Below are 21,817 nucleotides of genomic sequence, written 5' to 3'. Positions count from 1 at the left end.
TTTTTATTCCATTCTGTTCTATTTTATTCCTTTCAATTCCATGTTATTCTATTCCATTATATTCTATTCCTTTCCATTCTTTTGTATTCAATTCGATTTCATTCTGTTCCATTTTGTTCTATTTGATTTAATTTCATTCTATTCTATTCTGTTCCATTCTATTCTTTTTTATTCTTTTCTAATCCATTCTATCATTTTATTTTTATTCTATTCGATTCCATAATATTCTATTCTATTTCATTCCATTCCATTTAAATTTATTTCTTTCCATTCCATTTCATTTCATTATACTCTATTTTATTCCATTCTATTCTGCTCTGTTTTATTCCATTCAATTATATTCCATTCCATTTTATTCTGGATTTATTCAGTTTTATTCCTTTCAATTCTATTATATTCTGTTCTGTTCTATTTTATTCCATTCCGTTGTGTTCTTTTCTATTCTATTCCATTTTATTCCATACCATTTTATTCCATTCTATTATATTCTATTAAATTCCATTAAATTTTATCCCATTCAATTCCGTTATATTTTATTATTTTCCATTTAAATCCATTCCATTCTATTTTTATTCCATTCTATTCTATTCCTTTCCATTCTGTTATATTCTATTCAGTTCTATTTTATTCCATTCTGTTCTGTTTTGTTCTGATCTATTCCATTCAATTCCATTTTAATTTATGCCGTTCTATTTTATTTTATTCCATTCTATTCCATTCAATTTAGTTCTGTTTCGTTCTGTTCGGTTGTATTTTATTTTGTTTTATTCAATTCCATTCCATTATATTCCATTCTATTCTATTCCATTTATTTTCATTCTGTTCTATTCTATTCCATTCCATTAATTTCTATTCTATTATGTTCTGTTATATTCTATTATATTTAGTTCTATTAAGTATTTAATTAATAGAAAGTCACATAATTTCACTTTGTATGGATTTTATGCACGTTTGATGAATTGATGTAATAATTTCTTTCCAAAAATTGAAAGTCTAAAATAAAATTAACTTAAGACCAACTAGATAAGCAGTTTTTAATTGCCATGATGCTATTATTTAGTTACATTTTATGATTTTATAGGTGCAGATGTTGTTTATGAAATTGTTACAGTTTATATAGTACAGTATACATTAGATTATTATTTTTTTTTTTTTTTGGAGCAGATGTTTACGTATTTGGTACACTGGTATAAATGTGTGTGGGTGGGTGGTGTATGTGCCGACAATGGGTGGTGATTTAAGATTGATGGTGACATTCATGTTGTTGTTGATGATGATAATTGTGTGTGTGTGTGTGTGTGTGTGTGTGTGTGTGTGTGTGTGTGTGTGTGTGTGTGTGTGTGTGTGTGTGTGTGTAGCATATGTGCCGACGCTGGAACTGAGCTGTGGTTTAGGGGTGACGCTAGCACTCATGTTGATGATGTTCGTCATTTATCACGTCTTCTGGCTGGAGCTCCTGCTGCTCTATCGCTCCTGGTTCGGCTCTGATGAGAGATACACAGGTGAGAACACACACAATCGCATATATAGAAACACACACTCACATGTAGACACACAAACATTCAGACAGACACATTCACACTTACGTATATAAACACACATTCACACTGACACGTGTAAACACATATACACACTTACATGTAGACACACATATAGACATACATACTTGCATATTAGAAACACACACACACACACACACACACACACATATCCACACAGACAGAGAGACACATTCACACTCACAAATTTAAACAACACACAGTCACAAGTAAACACACAAACATTCAGACAGATACATTAAAACTCACATATATATAACACACACATGTAGACACACACACACATTCACATATATACAAACACACACACATAAAGAAACGCATACACTCTCATATAAACACACAAACTCACACATCCAGACAAACACACACAAATTAAGACACACATACTTACACAAATCCACAAAGATACATACACACACACACACACACACACACACACATCCACACTCGCTTATGTATAGACACACACATACATGCAGATAGAAACATTTACACTTACACATACACACTTAGACACACACACAGACATACAAAGACAAACACACATATAGATACACATAAACACTTGCATATAGACACACAAACTCACACATCCAGACAAACACACACACATATAGACACACAAGCCCACACACACACTCACATATAGACACACATACTCACACAAATTCAGACAGACTCAGACCCTCACTTATGGACACACACAAAGACAGACAGACACACACACACATACAAATAGACACATTCACACTCACACACATAAAAACGCATACACACTCACATATAGACACACACATACACACTCACTCACATATAGACACACACACACAGACATACGTAGATAAACTCGCATATAGACACACATACTCGCACAAATTCAGACAGACACACACACTCACACATAGACAGACACACACTTATGTAGACAGACATACAGGTACATACATTCACACACATACACATACACACTTACTCACATATAGACACACACATACACACTCAGGCACATACACACACACGGACAAATACAAATATAGACACACAGACACTTACTTAGACACACACACACAGACAGACACACACTTATGTATAGACACACACGCATACATACAGATACATACATTCACACTCAAACATATACAAGCACACACACACTCACTGAAATATAGACAAACACGTACACACTCAGACACACTCGCATATAGACACACACACAGACATACGTACATAGACAAACACACATATAGACACACACTCGCATATAGACACACAAACTCGCACATCTGGACAAACACACTCACTCACATATAAGCACGCATACACGAATCCAAAGACACAGACACTCACTTATAGACATACATAGACAGACACACACTTATGTATAGACACACACGCATACATACAGACACATTCACACTCACACATATTCAAACACATACACACTCACATGACATACATAGACATACATACATATAGACACACACAGACTCGCATATAGACACAAAAAACTAACACATCCAGACAAACAAAAACACACACTCACATATAGACACACATACTCGTATATAGACACATGCATACATACAGACACACCTATACAAACACACACACTCTCATATAGAAGCACACATACACAAATCCAAAGACACAGACACTCACTTATAGACACACATAGATAGACACACACTTATGTATAGACACACACGCATACATACAGACACATTCACACTCACACATATTCAAACACATACACACTCACATGACATACATAGATATACACATATATAGACACACAAACTTGCACATCTGGACAAACACACTCACTCACATATAAGCACACATACACGAATCCAAAGACACAGACACTCACTTATAGACATACATAGACAGACACACACTTATGTATAGACACACACGCATACATACAGACACATTCACACTCACACATATTCAAACACATACACACTCACATGACATACATAGACATACACACATATAGACACACACAGACTCCCATATAGACACAAAAACTCACACATCCAGACAAACCAAAACACACACTCACATATAGACACACATACTCGTATATAGACACATGCATACATACAGACACACCTATACAAACACACACACTCTCATATAGAAGCACACATACACAAATCCAAAGACACAGACACTTACTTATAGACACACATAGACAGACACACACTTATGTATAGACACACACGCATACATATAGATACATACATTCACACTCAAACATATACAAGCACACACTCACTGAAATATAGACAAACACGTACACACTCAGACACACTCGCATATAGACACACACACACAGACATACATACATAGACAAACACACATATAGACACAAACTCGCACATCTGGACAAACACACTCACTCACATATAAGCACACATACACGAATCCAAAGACACAGACACTCACTTATAGACATACATAGACAGACACACACTTATGTATAGACACACACGCATACATATACATACATACATTCACACTCAAACATATACAAGCACACACTCACTGAAATATAGACAAACATGTACACACTCAGACACACTCGCATATAGACACACACACACAGACATGCATACATAGACAAACACACATATAGACACAAACTCGCACATCTGGACAAACACACTCACTCACATATAAGCACACATACACGAATCCAAAGACACAGACACTCACTTATAGACATACATAGACAGACACACACTTATGTATAGACACACACGCATACATACAGACACATTCACACTCACACATATTCAAACACATACACACTCACATGACATACATAGACATACACACATATAGACACACACAGACTCCCATATAGACACAAAAACTCACACATCCAGACAAACAAAAACACACACTCACATATAGACACACATACTCGTATATAGACACATGCATACATACAGACACACCTATACAAACACACACACTCTCATATAGAAGCACATATACACACATCCAAAGACACAGACACTCACTTATAGACGCACATAGACAGACACACACTTATGTATAGACACACACGCATACATACAGACACATTCACACTCACACATATTCAAACACATACACACTCACATGACATACATAGACATACACATATATAGACACACACTCGCATATAGACACACAAACTTGCACATCTGGACAAACACACTCACTCACATATAAGCACACATACACAAATCCAAAGACACAGACACTTACTTATAGACACACATAGACAGACACACACTTATGTATAGACACACACGCATACATACAGATACATACATTCACACTCACACATATTTAAACACATACACACTAACATGACATACATAGACATACACACATATAGACACACACAGACTCGCATATAGACACAAAAAACTCACACATCCAGACAAACAAAAACACACACTCACATATAGACACACATACTCGTATATAGACACATGCATACATACAGACACACCTATACAAACACACACACTCTCATATATAAGCACACATACACAAATCCAAAGACACAGACACTCACTTATAGACACACATAGACAGACACACACTTATGTATAGACACACACGCATACATATACATACATACATTCACACTCAAACATATACAAGCACACACTCACTGAAATATAGACAAACATGTACACACTCAGACACACTCGCATATAGACACACACACACAGACATGCATACATAGACAAACACACATATAGACACAAACTCGCACATCTGGACAAACACACTCACTCACATATAAGCACACATACACGAATCCAAAGACACAGACACTCACTTATAGACATACATAGACAGACACACACTTATGTATAGACACACACGCATACATACAGACACATTCAAACTCACACATATTCAAACACATACACACTCACACGACATACATAGACATACACACATATAGACACACACAGACTCGCCTATAGACACAAAAAACTCACACATCCAGACAAACAAAAACACACACTCACATATAGACACATGCATACATACAGACACACCTATACAAACACACACACTCTCACACACACTCGCATAGATACAGACAGACGCATTCACGCTCACACAGAAACAAACACACATAATGGCATGTAGACACACGCTCACTCACACACATCCAGAAACACTCACTTATAGACAAACACAGAGACACACATTGACACATTCAGAGAGGCACACACTCATACAGACACAATCACTCACACATATACACACATACACATTTAACTGAATAGCTTCTTGAATGACAACATTAGTAAGCGTGGCTTGATTTCATGATTGTGGTTTGCTATTGGTTGAGTGATAGGTTGATCCCGCCCTTATTCCAGTAAACACCAATCAGATTGAAGAGGATGGGGAAGTTATTTATGAGTTCCTGACTGTGAAGCATGCAGACTAAACTGGGCGTGGTCTGTTTTGCTTGTGTAGATGAGAAGCAGTATGACGTGTACATCTCCTACGCTCGGAACAGTGAGGAGGAGCAGTTCGTGTTGTCCACACTGCGTCGCGTGCTGGAGACCGAGTTCGGCTACTCCGTCTGCATCTTCGACCGCGACAGCCTTCCTGGAGGAAGTGAGTATCACATCAGACCACACACACATATACAGTTGAAGTCAGAATTATTACCTCCCCACCCCCCCCCCCCACCCCCTGTATATTTTCCTACCAATTTCTGTTTAACAGAGAGAACATTTTTCTTTGACACATTTTTAAACATAATAGTTTTAATAACTCATTTCTAATAACATTATAATGTTATTATAATATTTATTTTATCTTTGTCATGATGACAGCACATAATATTTGACTAGATCTTCTTCAAGATACTAGTATTCAGCTTAAAGTGACATTTAAAGGCTTGACTAGGTTAATTAGGGTAATTAGGCAAGTCACAGTATAACAGTGGTTTGTTCTGGAGAAAATCCAAAACAAATATAGCATAAGGGGGCTAATAATATCGACCTTAAAATGGTTTTAAAAATTAAAAACTGCTTTTATTCTAGCTAAAATAAAAAAATCAGACTCTCTCCAGAAGAAAAAATACTATAGGAAATACTGTGAAAAAATCCTGAATCTGTTGAATATCAGATAAAAAAAAATCACTTAATAATTTTGACTTCAACTGTATATGAACTTTGATCAAAAACAGTTGTCCTAAAACAAGAGTTCGTGGGATTGCTGCATTTCATTGAAATGTAAAAGGTCTATTCCAGATATTAAAGGTCAGGAAATTTTATGTTTCTTTTCGTCCGAGTCATGAAATATCAGGGATTTTTGTTTTGTAATTTTAAAGTTGACTTTCTATTTACACTCACTGGCCACTTTATTAGGTACACCTTACTACTAACGGGTTGGACCCTCTTTTGCCTTCAGAACTGCCTTAATCCTTCGTGGCGTAGATTCAGCAAGGTACTGGAAATATTCCTCAGATTTTGCTCCATGATAGTATCACGCAGTTGCTGCAGATTTGTCTGCTGCACGTCTATGATCTGAATCTCCCGTTCCACCACATCCCCACCCCTCTGGTGACTGTGGAGGCCATTTGAGTACAGTGAACTCATTGTCATGTTCAAGTAACCAGTCTGAGATGATTCACCCTTTATGACATGGTGTGTTATCCTGCTGGAAGTAGCCATCAGAAGATGGAGACACTGTGGTCATAAAGGGATGGACATGGTCAGCAACAATACTCATGTAGGCTGTGGTGTTGACACGATGCTCAATTGGTACTAATGGACCCAAAGTGTGCCAAGAAAATCTCCCCCACACCATTACACCACCACCACCAGCCTGAATCGTTGATACAAGGCAGGATGGATCCATGCTTTCATGTTGTTGAGGCCAAATTCTGACCCGACCATCCGAATGTGGCAGCAGAAATGGAGACTCATCAGAGCAGGCAACGTTTCTCCAATCTTCTATTGTCCAGTTTTGGTGAGTCTGTGTGAATTGTAGCCTCAGTTTCCTGTTCTTAGCTGACAGGAGCGGCACCCGGTGTGGTCTTCTGCTGCTGTAGCCCATCCGCCTCAAGGTTGGACGTGTTGTGTGTTCAGAGATGCTCTTCTGCAGACCTCGGTTGTAACGAGTGCTTATTTGAGTTACTGTTGCCTTTCTATCAGCTGGAACCAGTCTGACCATTCTCCTCTGACCTCTCGCATCAACAAGGCATTTGCGCCCACAGAACTGCCGCTCACTGGATATTTTCTTTTTTCAGACCATTCTCTGTAAACCCTAGAGATGGATGTGCGTGAATATCCCCGTAGATCAGCAGTTTCTGAAATATTCAAACTAGCCAGTCTGGCACCAACAACCATGCCGCGTTCAAAGTCACTTAAATCCACTTTCTTCCCCATTCTGATGCTCGCTTTGAACTGCATCAGATCGTCTTGACTGTGTCTATATGCCTAAATGAGTTGCTACCATGTGATTGGCTGATTAGAAATTTTCCACGAGGAGCAGTAGAACAGGTGTACCTAATAAAGTGGCCAGTGAGTGTGTGTGTATACATATATATATATGTTTTATCTATCTATCTATCTATATATATATATATATATATATATATATATATATATGTTTTTGTGTGTGTGTGTGTGTGTGTGTGTGTGTGCGTGCTTGTGAGTTTGTGACTGTGTGTGTGTGTAATAATAACAGTATGTCTGTGTGTGTGTGTAGCTATAACAGATGACACTCTGCGGTTTGTGGCTCAGAGCAGGCGTCTGGTGGTAGTGGTGAGTCCTCTGAGTGCGGTGCGGGGGACGCAGGCTCTGCTGGAGCTTCAGGCTGGTCTCTCCAGCATGCTGCGCGGCGGGAGCCTCCGGGTGGTTCTGATCCAGTTCAGAGCCGTCCGGAGGAAGAGCTTGGCCAAAGAGCTGCGGCGCGCGAGACTGGCGCTCACACTCATCCGCTGGAAAGGGGACAAGTCTGAGCCGCTGTCCTCACGCTTCTGGAAACAACTCCAGCTCGAGCTGCCCATGAGGAGGAGCACAACACACACACCGCTGCCTGACATCACACAACACACACACACTACAGACACAAACGCACATGCAGGAGAGCAGAAACTCCTCCATCCCGAATCCACCACCGCTGTATAGACTTAATACAGCTTTACAGGGCATCACTATAGAGTGTAAAACATGTTAACAGTTTTAATACTTTGTTATTCACAAGTTTTTTTATTTATTTGCGGTTGTGAATTGCATTTTGAGATGTTGCTCTTTGCTCTGTCGACTTTTAATGTTAAAATTTCAACTCTACAGTTTAACAAAGTGACTTTTATTGACATTTTAGTAGTTTGAAATAGAGATCTGCGTGGGACTGAAATTTCCCGCCACGTTTTCTACCCTACCCGACCGTTCCCGCTAAATTTAGATCTGGTATCCAAAATCTCACGTTAAAATTGGGTACTATTAAAAGAGAGAGATAACAGATAAAAGTGTAGGTTGTGCAAGGATTGTAGACTTAGGGCTCTATTTTGACGGTCCATGCGCAGAGCGCAAAATGCAGGGCACAAACGCTTTCAGAGCGTGTCAGGACGCGTTTTTGCTAATTTAAGGACGGGAAATCTGCCTTGCGCTTCGGCGCATGGTCTAAAAGGGTTGAGTTTATTTTCCTAATGAGTTATAGGTGTGTTTTGAGAATAAACCAATTAGAGTCTCATCTCCCATTCCCTTTAAGAGCCAGCTGCGTCGCGCCAAGAGCGCATTCACTATTTACAGGACGCAAAGTAAGTCTAAGTGGAAAAAATGAGCATTTCACAAGCAAACAGTTCACAGAAAACAGTTAAACAGAGCATCTACTGCGTGAGAATGAGAGATAATGGATCTACTTTCACATTCGCTCTTGGATAGGCAAACCTTTACGCACAGACATCAATTAGTCTATAAATAATTAATTTCGTTTGTTAAGTGCAAAGATAGTTTCAAAACTATTTCTAAATTCAGTTCTAATTTCCAGCAAACGAATAAATGAACAATAATAACAAAATGAGCTCAAAAACCTGAGTTATATCCTAAAACACATGCTGTGCCCCATATGGTCTAAAACCTGACAGGTGGACAAATCTAAGCTTGTTTTTAATAAAACAAATATAAATATGGATATAATAAATAATACTGCTAATAATAATAACATTATACAAAAGCAAATTGTTATGAATGAACTGAAAAAGCCTCCCGAGATGAAGAAGGCATAAAAGCTGTGGTTTTTCATATTTATGTAGGCTAGAAAATAATATGTTTTGTAATATTTTAATCCTTTATATTTATATCCTATATCTATTCTTATTATATCCTATATATATCCTTAATATTTACATTTTTTCATATGTAAAGATATTTGCCTATTGCTCTCTTGTGTGTATTAAGCAGTGTGTAAGTGAGGCGCAACTCTGCGCTGGAGTTTAGACCGGGTTAGTTTTGGTCTAATGAAAAATCTATTATAGTTTCTCAAAATAGCAACGCGCCAGCGGTCCGCCTCAGAACGCCTTCCTTTTTAGACCAGAACGCCTATGGGCGCACAAATGAGCGCTAATGCATTTGCTATTTAAACAGCGTAGCGCAACGCCTCAAAACCACTCTTGCGCCAAGCTGAAACTACCAAAAGACTACTGCGCCGCGCCTTGCGCCCCACTGCACCGGGTGTATGATAGAGCCCTTAATGTCAGTTTTGTTTGCCCCTTTGTGAAAAGACATACAGTTGCTAAAGTTATCTTAATCGATGCTCAACACACACACATCTGTTAAACTCTCAAAAGAAGTAATCCGGGGTGTCTTAAACCTTTAAAGGGGACCTATTATGCAAAAATGACTTTTACAAGGGGTTTGAACACAGTTGTGTGGCAGCGGTGTGTGAGTGTAGTCAGCCTCTAATGGTCTAAATTCATTAGTTCTATTTTCTATAACCACATAGATTGAATATGTTTTAGTTTCCATTTTAGTTTAAGTAGTTCAACTTGTTATATTTTGCTTGATTTTCGTTTGTTATAATTTTGTATTAATTTTTATATTATTTTAAGTACTTGGAATTATTGCATTTCACACATAAGCAACCTTTTCATTCAAGCTGAAAAATATTGAATTATTATTTTTATATTGTACTATTTTTGTCATTTTTTCTTTGTTTTTTTTTTAGATTGTTTATTTAATTTTTTAATTTTTATGTAGTTTTAATATGATGCTGTTTCCGTTTTTTGTTCAAGTGCTTAAATTTGACATTTTAGTTTGATTTTCATTTTAATTTTAATGTTGTATTAATGTTTATATTATTTTTAAGTACTCTGAATTATTTTATTTTACACATAAGCAACATTTTCATTCAAGCTGAAAAATATAAAATTATTATTTTTATATTGTACTATTTATAATTTTTGTTTTTTAGATTTTGAGTTTTTTTCATATTTTGTTTATGTAGCTTAAATATATTGTTTTTTTTGTTTTAGTTTGTGCTTAAATTTGACATATTTTAGTTTAATTTTATGTTAATTTTAATGTATTCATTTTATATTATTTTAAGTACTTTGAATTATTGTTTTTCACACATAAGCAACATTTTCATTCAAGCAGAAAAAAAATTAATTGTTATTTTTATATTGTACTATTTTTGTCAGTTTTTTGTTTTTTAGATCGTTTTTTATTTTATTTTTATGTAGTTTAAATATGATGTTTTTGTTCAAGTGCTTAAATCTGACATTTTAGTTTAATTTTCATTTTAATGTTGTATTAATTTTTATATTATTTTAAGTACTATGAATTGTTTTATTTCAAACATAAGCAACCTTTTCATTCAAGCCGAAACATATTGAATTATTATTTTATATTGTACTATTTTTGTCATTTTTTGTTTTTTAGATTTTTATTTTTATGTAGCTAAAATATTTAGTTGTTTCTGTTTTCGTTCAAGTGCTTAAATTTGAAATATTTTAGGTTATTTTCATTTAAGTTCTAATTTTGTATTTTATTTTTTTTTTTTTTATTTGTTTATTTGGCAGGGAAAGTGTATATTAATTAGCATTTCTGCAAATGCACCAGAATTAGCCAGAAGGCTATTTTTCATCTGTTGTCCCTAAATAACCTAAAAAACAATAAAAGAATCATACAATCAATCAAACATAGTTAAAAAGTACTAAAATAGACAAGGTTATGTAGATGTTATTAAAAAATTAATATTTACAAATTAAACTAAAACACCAACATTTTGTAATAGGGATAAAAATAGTTGACAAATAGTTTAAACAAGAAATCATTAAGATGGTAGGCACAAATGGAAACATGCTAGGTTCATTCTAAAAGGAATGATGACACGTCTGCTTCTCTATAAACTCGATTTTTAAATGTTAATTTTTGTATTAATTTTTATTTTATTTTAAGCACTTTGAATTATTTTATTTCACACAAAAGCAACCTTTTCATTCATGCTGATGAATGTTGAATTATTTTTATGTCGTTCTATTAAGAAACTGTTATGTCATTTATGTATTTTGTATTTTTATATATTTAAATATATTTTTGTTTCAGTTTAAGTAGCTCAACTTGAGTGGCATGGTGGCTCAGTGGTTAGCACTGTCTGCCTCACTGCAAGAAAGTTGCAAGTTCGAGTCACAGCTGGGTCAATAGGCACTTCTGAGTTTGCATGTTCTCCCCGTGTTGGCGTGGGTTTCTTCCGGGTGCTCCAGTTTACCCCACAGTCCAAACACATGCACTATAGGGCAATTGAATAAGCTAAATTGGCTGTAGTGTATGAGTGTGTGTGGGTGTTTCCCAGGTACTGGGTTGCAGCTGAAAAGGCATCCGCTGTGTAAAACATATGCCAGAAATGTTGGCGGTTCATGTCCTGTGCTGACCCCCGATAAATAAAAGGTCTAGGCCGAAGGAACGAATGAAAACTCAGTTGTATAAGTTTTATAAGAAGTTTTATAGTACATTTATCTTATTTTAATATTTACTAATATTTTGGGCTAGTTGTTTTCATTCATTCATTTATTTATGTGACATTTTTTGTTTACATTATAATCATTTTGCTGTATGCTTTTATTTAGTATTTGTATAAATCATATTTTGTTTTAACATTCTTTATTTCAGTTAATTGCCAAAGCAAGATTTCTAATTTTCCTCTACATTTTACATGTTAATTTTGTATTTTTCCATACTAAATACCATGTTATAGTATTTATTCATATTCAGAAGTATATATATATATACACACATACATACATACATACATACATACATACATACATACATACACACACATATATATATATATATATATATATATATATATATATATATATATATATATATATATATATATATATATATATATATATATATATATATATATACACACACACATACATACATATATATATATATATATACATACATACACACACACACACACACACACACACTCAGTATGTCTTACATATGTGTTTTAGTTTATGATTTAGACACTGTGTTGTATAATTTTGTATTTTTACTATGTACCTTTATTATTATTATTATTATTATTATTTAGCTTATTTTTATTTCAACATAAGTGCAATTATTTCAATGTACTTCATTTCCGTTAATCTCCAGGGCAATATTTCTAATTTCCTGTGTTTTATTAAGTTGCCAAATATTTGTATTAGCTTTATAACAAGAAAGATATTCAATAGGTTTAGGATGTTTTGTCAAAAATGACACTGAGGTTTATTTTCTGTCATCCAAACTTTGAGCTAAATATTTAACTTTTTATTATATTAAATGTAAGAAGTAAAAGTTGTTATTAATATTGTTTAACATCAATAATTATTAATATTTTATTTCAACATTTCCATCATCACCTTTCTGCATTTAAAGTTCCGTTATTGTTCACATTAAATCAGGTATAGTTTTGTTTTTTGGCTAGCTTTTTTAAGCCACACACATATCCTCCATAGACTTGCATTAGAAAAGAGCTCATTTTCATAGTGCATGACAACAGTTGCCAAGAAAAGTGTCATTTTATGGGATGCCAGAGCTGTCATTCATTCCATAACCAATTCTCAGCTGTTCATTCAACTCAGTATTTCACTGTGTGTTCTTCATTTGTTGTTGCCGTTCATCTGACCATAAATGTATGACCATGTCATGTCGAGTATGTTCTGTGATCATATTTTTAAATGCATAAATAAAAGCATGCCGTTCAAGTACAAATGTTTAGCCCTCCTGTCAAATTTCAATTATTTTGTAATTATTTTGTCAAATATGTTCCAAGTGCTGTTTAACAGGGAGATTTTTGGCATGCATAATATTTTAATAAGTAATTATTGTGTCTCTGCAATGATGACAGTACATAATATTTGACTAGATATTTTGCAAGGTACTAGTATTCAGCTTAAAGTGACATTTAAAGGCTTAACTAGGTTAATTAGGCTTACAAATAACAAATTCTAGCCAAACTAAAAGAAATAAGACATTATCCAGAAAAATATATACACTACCTGACAAAAGTTCTTGTCGCCTCTCCAAGTTTTAGGAACAACAATAACAACTTGACTTATAGTTGATCATTTGGTGTCAGAAGTATCTTATATGAAAGTAAAAGGCCTCTAGATTACGCTTATTTGAGCATTTATCTTCAGTACCTCCTCCTTCATTTTACCCCAGACATGCTCAATAATGTTTAAACTGGTGACTGGGCTGGCCAATCCTGGAGCAGCTTGACCTTCTTTGCTTTCAGGAGCTTTGATGTGGAGGCTGAAGTATGAGGAGCACTATCCTGCTGGAGAATTGTCCCTCTCCTGTGGTTTGTAAATTAATGGGCAGCACAAATGTCTTGATACCTCAGGCTGTTGATGTTGCAGATCTCTCGCACGCCCCCATACTGAATGTAATCACAAACCATGATTTCTCCTTCACCAAACTTGACTGATTTCTGTGGAAATCTTCGCTCTATGCTGGTTCCAGTAGGTCTTCTGCAGTATTGGTGATGATTGGGATGCAGATCAACAGATGATTCAGCAGAAATTCTGACGCTTTAGCAAATGACCAACTAGAAGTCAAGTAATTATGTGTTGCTCTTACAACTGAGACCGACGACAAGACTTTTGTCAGGTAGTGTGCAATAGGAAACGATGTGGAAATATGTCCTTGCTCTGTTAAACAGCACTTGCAAATATTAAAAAAGGAAAATAAATTTTACATGAAGGGGTTAATCATTAACTCTTGAACTGTATTTTTGCATTGACATCAGTTTCCTTTTTTTCATCTCTTCTTCACATGTCTGGAGTTTCTCATCATTAACATTGCTGACGACTCAATTATTGACCCTCATGATCATAAAATGATGAAATGTTTACGCAAGCGTTTCCATTCACTGGAGGAAGTAGACAAAACCTCAGTATGCGATGCCTGTCGTGTTAGAAAAGCCCTCGTCTGATTCTCTGGAAAAGCCACAAACGTAGAAAAAAAATCATAAACTATGAGCTCAAGTGTTTCCAAGCCTTTATATTTTTTCCATGGTCACTTCAGAAAGTTTTTTTTTAAAGGGGTATTTCTCAAAATCTACTTCTACTCTATTTACTTACCCCCTTCATGTGTTTGTGTCCTCTGTTGAACACAAAAGAAGATATTTTGAAGAATGCTGAAGACCTGCAACCAATGACTTCCATAGTCAACAAATACTATGAAAGTCAATGGTTACCAGTTTCCAACGTTTTTAAAACTCACCGGCCACTTTATTAGGTACACCTTACTACTACTAGGTTGACTCCTTTAATCCTTCGTGGCGTAGATTCAACAAGTTACTGGAAATATTCCTCAGAGATTTTGCTCCATATTGACATGATAGCATCCCGCAGTTGCTGCAGATTTGTCAGCTGCACATTTATAATGCGAATCTCCCATTCCACCACATTCCAAAGGTGCTCTATTGGATTGAGGTCTGGTGACTGTGGAGGCCATTTGAGTACAGTGAACTCATTATCATGTTGAAGAAACCAGTCTGAGATGATTCGCACTGGAAGTGGCCAAGGTACTGCTGGAAGTAGCCATCAGAAGATGGAGACACTGTGGTCATAAAGGGATGGACATGGTCAGCAACTATACTCAGGTAGGCTGTGGTGTTGACACGATGCTCAATTGGGACTAATGGAGCCAAAGTGTGCCAAGAAAATCTCCCCCACACCATTACACCACCACCACCAGCCTGAACTGTTGATACAAGGCAGGATGGATGCATGATTTCATGTTGTTGATGTCAAATTTTGACCCGACCATCTGAATGTGGCAGCAGAAATGGAGACTCATCAGAGCAGGCAACGTTTCTCCAATCTTCTATTGTCCAGTTTTGGTGAGTCTGTGTGAATTGTAGCCTCAGTTTCCTGTTCTTAGCTGACAGGAGCGGCACCCGGTGTGATCTTCTGCTGCTGTAGCCCATCCGCCTCAAGGTTGGATGTGTTGTGTGTTCAGAGATGCTCTTCAGATGCTCTTCTCTTATTTGACTTACTGTTGCCTTTCTATCAGCTGGAACCAGTCTGGCCATTCTCCTCTGACCTCTGGCATCAACAAGGCATTTTTGCCCACAGAACTGCCGCTCACTGGATATTTCCTCTTTATCAGACCATTCTCTGTAAACCCTAGAGATGGTTGTGCGTAAAAATCCCAGTAGATCAGCAGTTTCAGGTCAGTTTGAACTGCAGCAGATCCTCTTGACCATGTCTATATGCCTAAATGCATTGAGTTGCTGCCATGCGATTGGCTGATTAGAAATTTGTGTTAACGAGCAGTTGGACAGGCGTACCTAATAAAGTGGCTGGTAAGTGTATAATTAATAAATTTTTCTTTAAGTTTCTTTATTCTCCTGAACACAAAAGAAGATACTTTGAAGAATGCTGAAAACTTGTAACATTGACTTGCATAGTAGGAAAAACAAATAAGTCTATTATGGGTTTCCAACATTCTTCAAAATGTCTGACTTTGTGTTTAGGAGAAAAAAAACTCAACAAGGGTTTGGACAAGTGGGAGTAAATAATCACACAATTAGTTTTCTTTCTGGGTGAACTGTGTCATCAATCAGGGGCGGACTGGGACAAAAAATCAGCCCTGGCACTGTAGCCACACCAGCCCACATTACGACACCGACATAGTCCCACCGAAGGACATGCACATTAACTACTTAAATTGGTGTCCTGATGGTGAAATAATATAAGCAGTCCATATATGTAATAGATATTTAAACATTTAATGTATTTGACTGGAACAAAAACAACCTTTTCATAACAAATTCATACAAACAGTAAGACTAAATTAAAATAATATGTGAATCTCGTAGAGTCCGTATGCTGTCTGTTTATACCATTTGTCTGCTATTTATTATAGGAATAACCTGTGAATGTGTATCACACACACACACACACACACACAGACAGGGGCGGACTGGGACAAAAATTCAGCCCTGGCACTGTAGCCACACCAGCCCACATTACCACACCGACACAGCCCCACCCACGGACACGCACATTCACTATTTATTTTGGTGTAAAGATGGTGAAATAATATGACATTCTTGCCAGATTTTGATTATGTCCAGGTAACCTCGGATTGGGTCGGCCTATCTTGAAATTAGGCGGCCGTCGCCGATTGGGCCAAATGCTTAACATTTATTAATATTCTTCTTCTTTTTTATTTTTATTATTTTTATTATTTATGTTTTTTATTTATCATCATCATAATATCACACCTAGCAAGAGATAAAAGCTGCCTGCACATAAAAAAAAAAAAACTGACCGGCCCACATTTAAAAATTGGTCCGGCCCTTCTGGCATTTGCCAGAATTGCCAGATGGCCAGTCCGCCCCTGCACACAGATACACACACACCTTTACGCACAAATGGACACTTTGACTCATTCTAGTTTTGAATACGTGCCCATGAAACAATTATAGGTGACCTAAAGAATAAATTATAATAATCATGGCCTATTCTACTGTTAAGTTCAAATGTAACTATGTAGACATAACTACATTTTTTGTCATGTGTTCTCCTCTACTTTAGAGCTAACTACAAACCCAAAGTACCATGTGTAATGTTTTTTGTTTTTTCTACCTCTACCACATACCTCCCTATCTCTGCTAGGCCAACCGTAGCATCCTTTCTCACAGCACTGATATGAAGTTATAGGATGTAAAGATTGCAGCAAAATGTTTTCTTACTGACTGCTCTTAATATCTGAATAGGGTATATGACAAGCTAGAGCTGTTCCCATGCTGATACACTTCCGGTGACCTTTTATTGTGAATATTTTTTCCCATTTTATACGGTTCCTTATACAGCATCGATGTTGTAATGTCATTAAAATACATTCAGTTAAATAAACTTTTGCATTTATTTGGTTGCTCAAGCGTAAAACGAGACAAAAAGCTGTTTACTCGCACGCGCCCGTCATAATCGGCAGGCTAACGCAGAAGCTCCATTAAATATAGTGGGGTAAAATAAATGCTCATATTATAAAGATATGGCGGGGAAAATGTAATGTAATGCAGTGCTTCTTGTACAATCTGAGACCCACTTTAAGTCGGATATCACTCAGCTAGTGGAGATCGCTGATTTTTAAAGAAAACAGTCCTTAAACGCACCGGATTTTGCATTGCCATTCAATTCGCCGGAAGCGCTTAACCCAGGTTACTGGCAAATTAAAAGTCCTATTAGCATGCTTCAGCATATACCCCATACCAGGGTTTCTGCAGGTTTCTTGAAATCAAATTTAAAACATTTCAAGACCCTTTTAAGACCACTATGAATAAAATTTTAGACTTATACAGGGCTAAACACCAAGGATTTTTTCTAATGGTCTGGTAACTTTGGTAAATAGTTTTTGCATTAATGGAAGATCATGTAAAGGGATGTGTTGCTTTAGTTTTCCTTCCATGATTAGGGAATTTAATTTGGAGAATTTGCTGAAAATAATGTAACAGCTGTTATAAACTGAATTCAGTGAATTTAAGACTATTTAAGGCCTAATATTTAGTTGTTTTTTTTTAAGACTTTTTAAGACCATGCGGAAACACAGAATACACATTAATACAATTAAGTAATAACAATAGCCCTAAAAGGAATAGAATATATAGCTGTGGCGACCCCGGCATTATAAAGATTAAGAAAGGGACTAAGCCGACAAGTACCCCTTTGGTGGGACTATGTCGGTGTCGTAATGTGGGCTGGTGTGGCTACAGTGCCAGGGCTGATTTTTTGTCCCAGTCCGCCCCTGCTCTCAGATGCTTTCAGAGTAAGAAAATCAAGCTGTGAAATGGCCCAGCCAATCACCTGATGTGAATCCAATAGAGCACAGGTGTCAAACTCAGTTCCAAAAGGGCCGCAGCTCTGCACAGTTCAGTTCCAACTCTAATTAAACACACCTGATCAAACTAATTGAATCCTTCAGGCTTGTTTGAAACCTGCAGGTAAGTGTGTTGGAGCAGGGTTGGAACTAAACTGTGCATGGCTTCCGCCCTCCAGGAATTGAGTTTGACACCCCTGCACTAGAGAATCCAAAATAAAGCTCAGATTTGATAAACGAGACCGACAGAGACATCATTGACATTTCTGTTGAGGACTGTGAAAAACATGAGAGGTCAACAGCTCCTTTAGAAATATTATTCCCAGTGAAAAACATCACGTGTTAATACTTATTTTTCCCACTGTATGAGAATAACGGTTGAATAGTATGCTAAAATACAGAAATATCTCTGGAAAAACATCAGGGTAGACAGGCATGTCGTAAATACCTAATCGGATTGTGTCTATGTGTGTGTCTCTGTGTCTCAGCGCTGCTGGAGTCGGTGCTCGGGTGTATGCAGGCGTGTCGGAGGCTGCTGGTGGTGCTGAGCTCAGACTGTCTGTGTGAGAAAAGCGTCAGTCTGCTGGAGTGCCGTCTGTGTTTGTATCTCCACCACACATCCCGCGTTCCCATCATCACCGTCCGGCGCCGCACGCTCAGCGCCCCCTGCAGCGACATCGCAGAACTGCGCAACAACTCCACCTCCATCCGCTGGCACGACTCGCGCTCCGAACACACAAACTCTCGCTTCTGGAAACTTCTGCGGCTCGCCTTGCCTTTGCGTCCTCTGTCGATGGGAAAGAGACTCATCGACAGCACTTCGTCACATTCGGATTTGGCAGCGATGGCTACGAAGTTCACGCAAGCACAGATGGTCAATCGGCGCAATAAAAATTCACAATCAGAGCGAGTCGTAATGAAGCATCTGGGCATGCGTGACAGAAATGGGCGTGGCTGTGAGCAAAAGGGGCGTGTCTGTGCGATCTGTGTGAGTTTTCAAGAAAGTCATCGAATTTGGGGCGGAGTCTTGGCTGCTCAGTGGAACACTCATTTGCATCAGCCTGTAGTAGCCAATGGGACAACGCCTCATGGTGACCATGGCAACGAGCTCTGCCCTTGTGAACCAATAGAAAATAACCTACAAACCACACACTGTTGACAAGCACACACTGCTGGACACACCAACCAGTGAATGTTCCCAATGACACGTGTAATTATACTTATTTAATATATAAATTCAATAAACAATATTAAAGATGTCAGATTGACCTTTGCCCTGAGTCTAGTTTTCATTTGCTGCAGTTTATTGCATAACAATTTATTTGTAATGCGCAAGTTGCAAATTTTTTTAATCGAAGCAGTAAAAATTCACGCGGGGCTTCAGCGTCAACGCTTGACAGAGGGCGTGTCTGAAGTTGGGGCTGACGCGATTGTCATAGCAGCGTCAGCCAATGAAATTAGTCAGCAATAGGCCACTGTCTGAGCTGGTGTATTTGCATACAGCGATCTGATTGGCTGACAGTCGGTGCAGTCGGTTCAGTCGGTGCATGAAAAATTGCGCAAGTCCCAACTTCTGCAGCATGCAACGCCACTGAAGCGGCGCCGACGGATTCACAATGCAGTTCAGCAACACCCTGACGTCACCCATTCAAAGGGAATGGGAAGCGTTGCAGCTGACGCCCCGTGTAAACTGGGCGTAATGAAGCATCCAGGTGTGTGCAATATAAATGGGCGTGGCTGTGAGCAGAAGGCGTGTGTCTGCATGAGCTATATGAGATTTCAAAAAAGTCATCGAATTTGGGGCGGAGTCTTGGCTGCTCAGTGGAACACTCATTTGCATCAGCCTGTAGTAGCCAATGGGACGACGCCTCATGGTAACCATGGCAATGAGCTCTGCAGTGGTGTAGCGGACTGGCCCAAAGGGTCATCCAACCCATCCCCCCCACCCCAGATACATCGTTAAATATTTTTGCAGTTTTATTAAGGTGTAGTTTTGGGGAGATACAATGAAGCATTTTTTTTTGTATTCATTTAACATAACTTTTAAATCAAAAATATTAAGAAATTCACTGTAATTATATAAATCCCCCACATCAGGGGTGGCCAACCCTGTTCCCGGAGATCTACCTTCCTGCAGATTTCAGTTGCTACCCATATCAAACACACCTGCCTGTAATTATCACGTGGTGTTCAGGTCCTAATTAATTGGTTCAGGTGTGTTTGATAAGGGTAGCAACTGAAATCTGCAGGAAGGTGGCTCTCCAGGAACAGGGTTGGCCACCCCTGCCCCACATGATTTTATAATTAAGCCATTATAAGCCATCCACAATCTTGCTCCTCCATACCTTACTAATCTTGTTCATATCGCCACACCTTCTCGAACACTCAGATCTTCTTCCATTCACCTCACTATTCCCTCTGTCCGCCTTGTCACCATGGGGAGCAGATCCTTCAGCCACTCTGCTCCTCAGCTTTGGAATTCACTCCCTCCTGATCTCCGCAATTTAGACACTCTTTCACAATTTAAGTCTAGACTCAAAACACATCTGTTTAGAACAGCCTATTCTCTCTGACCCGATTGCATTTTTAAAGCTTGTATTGTATTCTATTGTTTATTGTGTTTTTATTTGAATTGATTATTATAATTCTGTAACAAAAATTAATCCTTTTTTAACATAATCATTGCAAAATATGGACTTGTTTTTGAATAAGATATATTGATTATTCCAACTAATACACAAGTAGGGGGAAAGGTTATGCTTTTAAATTAAATCCATGTGTTCAGACTTTTGACTGTACACAGATGCAAGTTTATTATTCTGCCCCTAGAGGGCGGAGTGTTTCCATCTGTCCTTGAGCGCATGCGCCCAGGAGGACTAC

The 21,817-nt window shown here is 37.5% G+C and overlaps 1 protein-coding gene across 7 annotated transcripts in view; it reads left to right on the top strand.

Moving 5' to 3' along the window:
* il1rap (interleukin 1 receptor accessory protein) overlaps nucleotides 1-20,209 on the top strand; it is a 91,621-nt gene extending 71,412 nt beyond the window's left edge. For 3 of the 7 annotated variants that reach the window (XM_087284690.1, XM_087284691.1, XM_087284692.1), the window contains exons 11-13: nucleotides 1,359-1,502; nucleotides 6,063-6,206; nucleotides 8,310-9,249. In XM_087284690.1, coding sequence (XP_087140816.1) covers nucleotides 1,359-1,502; nucleotides 6,063-6,206; nucleotides 8,310-8,731 — 710 coding nt within the window. In that variant the 3' untranslated portion in view covers nucleotides 8,732-9,249. Of the gene's footprint in view, nucleotides 1-1,358; nucleotides 1,503-6,062; nucleotides 6,207-8,309; nucleotides 9,250-19,425 lie in introns of those variants that run through there. The other 4 variants (XM_087284688.1, XM_087284689.1, XM_087284694.1 and 1 more) reach the window with 2 other exon arrangements.
* The last annotated feature ends 1,608 nt before the right edge of the window (nucleotides 20,210-21,817 follow it).

This window comes from Danio rerio, chromosome 15 (genome assembly GCF_052040795.2).
Source record: "Danio rerio strain M-AB ecotype USA chromosome 15, GRCz13ab, whole genome shotgun sequence".
Lineage (NCBI taxonomy): Eukaryota > Metazoa > Chordata > Actinopteri > Cypriniformes > Danionidae > Danio > Danio rerio.
The sequence above is the reverse complement of the archived record's forward strand: the minus strand, read 5'-3'. Positions and strand labels throughout refer to the sequence as shown.